Source organism: Callorhinchus milii, unplaced genomic scaffold (assembly GCF_018977255.1).
Source record: "Callorhinchus milii isolate IMCB2004 unplaced genomic scaffold, IMCB_Cmil_1.0 Scaffold14, whole genome shotgun sequence".
Taxonomy (NCBI): Eukaryota; Metazoa; Chordata; class Chondrichthyes; order Chimaeriformes; family Callorhinchidae; genus Callorhinchus; species Callorhinchus milii.
In genome coordinates, this window is record NW_024704755.1 from 307,265 (window position 1) to 310,969 (window position 3,705).

General features: G+C 55.3%; 1 protein-coding gene across 1 annotated transcript; it reads right to left on the bottom strand.

Moving 5' to 3' along the window:
- Positions 1-494: 494 nt before the first annotated feature.
- Positions 495-2,643, bottom strand: cebpa (CCAAT enhancer binding protein alpha). The gene has a single exon (XM_007907914.2). The coding sequence runs from the start codon at positions 2,165-2,167 to the stop codon at positions 1,301-1,303; it is 867 nt and encodes a 288-aa protein (XP_007906105.1). The 5' UTR covers positions 2,168-2,643; the 3' UTR covers positions 495-1,300.
- Positions 2,644-3,705: the final 1,062 nt, after the last annotated feature.

Here is a 3,705-nt window from a genome sequence, read left to right on the forward strand (position 1 = left end):
AACCAGGAACAGTCAGAGGCCTTGGATACATAACACAGCAGCTGTGTGTGTCTGTGTGTGGGGGGTGGGAGGAAGTGTTTGTGTGTGTGTGTGTGGGGGAGAAGTGTGTGTGTACGTGGGGGGGAATGCGAGTCCGTGGGGGGGAAATGTGAGTGTGTGTGGGGGGGGGGGAATGCGAGTGTGTGGGGGAATGAATGTGAGTGTGTCTGGGGAGAATGCGAGTGTGTGTGTGTGGGGAGAATGTGAGCATGTGTGTGTGGGGGAGGGGGAGGTGAGTGCTTGTGTGAGTGTGCGGGGGGGGGGGGGGGGGGGGAGGAATAAAATAAAGGCAAGAGTATACCCCTTCCGGCTGGTCAGCACAGGGGCTGTCTGTGGGGAGTGAGCCTGGCCAGTTTCAGAACAAGAGGGAGAGAAAAAAAATGGAGATCACACAATTAAGAACATAAGAATTGCTGGCGAAAGAAGACCAAGGTCCATCTAGTTCGCCTTCCACCATCCTGGCAGTCACTTGACATGTCATGTCCCAAACTATATACTGTATCCCGAGGCAGACAGTGTGCAACAACCAGTGACTTCACAAGCTTCAGAGTAACACTGAACAACCAGTGACTTCACAAGCTGAGAGTAACACTGACCAGTGACTTCACAAGCTGAGAGTAACACTGACCAGTGACTTCACAAGCTGAGCGTAACACAGCAGCTCAGCCTCTCTGGGGCTTTACCCTCCGAGCGCGATTGTGCAGACAATATAAACACGCACAACACACTTCACATGATGCTCACAGTATCGCCCGCAAAATACACAGTCACTACACTTTACAGTGTAACCTGTGAAGCACTTTGAGACGTCTCAACAACGTGATCCGGCGCTGTGTCAAACTAAACATTATTACTGCAGAGTCCGTCTGCGACATTGTCCAGTCTGTCAAACTGAGCGCTGCTCCTCCCCGGGTCCTGGCGCCCGCCAGGTGTGAGCACGACTGCCGAGCTGAGCCGTGCCGAGCCGTGCCGGGCTGTCGGCGTTGGCAGTGGCTGATCCCCCGCTTGTTCACAGTCAGGGGGTGGCCTCCCCCCGGCCCGGTGCCCGGTGCCCGGTGCCCGGTACAGGAGCCAGAGCCGCTCTTGGCCGCTGTTCGCTGAGTTCTTGCACAATGTGGCGTCTCTCTCCCTCCAGAGAAAAAGTTAGTTGTGCGAGTTTGTCACACGGCTCACAGCCTCTGCTTCTCATATAAAAAGTTATAACTCATTTTTTTTTGGATTTTTTTTTCTTTACAAAGAGAGTCGTTGCTGGGTCTGGGGCTCAGGCACAGGCGCCCATGGCTTTGACCAGGGAGCCGTCAGGGAGTTGCCTGAAGAGGCCGCGGAGGGTGTCCAGCTCCCGGCTGAGATGCTCCACCTTCTTCCGCAGTCTGTCGTTATCGTTGGCCAACTCCATCACCTTGTGCTGCGTCTCCATGTTGCGCTGCTTGGCTTTGTCACGGCTCTTCCTCACAGCGATGTTGTTGCGCTCCCGGCGCAGGCGGTACTCCATACTCGACTTGTCCACGGATTTCTTGCCTTTGCCCCGGTCCCTGTCCCCCGGGGGCAGTCTGAGCGCGCTGGCGGGGAGGTGAGGGCTGGGCACGGGCGTGGGAGGCGGGGTGGGGTGGCCGGGCTGGAGATGGACCGCTGTCTGCGCGCAGTGAGCCACCTGGTATTGCAGGTGAGGTGGTAGTGGCTGGTGCGGCGGTGGGTGTCTGGCTCCGGGCATCGCCCTGGGGAAGCCCCGCTCCTCCCGTGGCTCCTGCTTCACCACCACCGAGCGGAGGCCGGAGTTTCTCTCAAACATTGGCTCCAATTTGGCTTCCATGTAGCCGCTCATACAGCTGTAGGCCTGGTGGTGACCCTGGGGTCCGGGGCCCCCCGCTAGCTGGCAGTCCGCGCCTCGCTTCACCTTGTCCGGCTGCGCCTTATGGCTACTGTGGAACAGATCCGCCAGGAACTCGTCGTTAAACGCCGACGGGTCGATGTAGGCGCTGATGTCGATGGAGTTCTCGTTGTCACAGATGTCGCCCAGCGCCGCGCTCGGCTCCCGGTAGCCATAGACGGGCTGTTGTTGCTCCTGTTGCTGGTGTTGGCTGGGGGCCGGGGGGCGCGGCTCAGCCTCGTAGAAGGTGCCCTGCTCCATGGGAGGATATCTAAAGGCGGCGAAACATGGCGAGCAACTGCGGGAATCCAGAGTGCGGGGCGCCGAGGCGGCGAGGGGCGCTTCCCAGGGGGAAGGGGCAGCAGGCGGGAGGCGAGATCTGCCGACTTCCCAACTCACTCAACTGTCTAACTGCCCAACTCTCCTATGTGACTGGTTCTCAATAACTTTTTCCCTGGACTGTCCGCAAGTCAGAGCAAGTGTCAGTTCAGTTCTCTGCTTCCCTGACACCCACTAAGCGCTGATTGAACTTTCTCCTGTGTTTCCTGATATATATACCCTCCCTCCCACCTCCCGTGTGTCTCTCAGACCTTTTACCCAACTAGATTGCCAGGATCTGTTCGGGTCCTAAAGCCTGTCATCAACCGCCGACACTCACAGTCCCGGGATATTGAGCTTCATTTCACATTAATAGAAGTACAAGCGACAGGAATTATATACTGTATATTCACCATCTTTGGTAAGAACCCACTGAACTTCCAAACAGAAACACTTTCACACAGACACACCAGTGTCATCATAACCGCGCGATGCCATCCTCGCAGAAAGCAGGTTAAATAACGATATTATTCGAATTTGTGGATGAAAGTGCCACACGCGCTTTCGGTAAGCCTGGAGTCTCGCTGCTACTCGAACGCTCCGAGACGCTGCACCGCGTGAAGTGTGCCACATAAATACAAGTTGTTGTTGCGCTTCAATGGTGTCACTATTTGTGTATTAGTTGGAGTAACAGCTAGTGTTGGGCTGGGCCAGACACAGACATCTCCCTGGTCTGACCCACCATCCCCGAGGACACTAGGGGAAGCCTGGATCAGCGAGGGGTGTGTGTGCACAATGAGTGTGCACAAGATGGTGTGTGTGTACACTGAGTGTGCACATTGTGGTGTGAGTCACGATGGGGTGTGCACAATGCGCGAGTTCTCCCCAAACCCCTCCGCCTTTCTCTCCTGCTTTCACAGCTGCAGCGAGACTTGCTCCCAATCCTATCAGGACAACGTGCCTCGGTGCTCGTGGGTGCAAAGTGCAGAGAGATAAGCGGCAGAGCAAAGATTAAGAGCTGAGCAAGCCAAGCCCAAGCAAAGCTTTACTCTATAACCCAATCGGTACCAAACACAGTTCCTATATTAATTGTACTTCAGCAGTGGTCAAACACGCCATCTATTGATCAATGGTTCTGTCTGAGCTTTGCAGAAGCCAAATACAGTAATTCATCGTTACCAAGAAGGGATACACTGAGAGGAGAGCACTGGACCCCAGGAGAAACTGCCTCCAGACTCGCATGTCAATCACACTGTGATAGGCAGAGTCAGTGGGGCTCGTTACCAAGTCAGGGCGTGGCTTGGGCCAGGTAGGGCTCACCTGAGCAGGTACCCGGGCAGCCAACAGCAGACGTGTAATAATACTGGTCAGAAACCCAATATAAATAGGACACAGCGTGCAGCAGTGATCCAGAGCCTTTCATTCTGTGATATAATGAACTCAAGAGAGTTGCAAACTGCAATCTGCAGCTATTCAGTGAC

What these genes read in the sequence shown, in the direction of transcription:
- cebpa (XM_007907914.2), bottom strand. Translation starts at nt 2,167, where the DNA reads ATGGAGCAGGGCACCTTCTACGAGGCTGAGCCGCGCCCCCCGGCCCCC.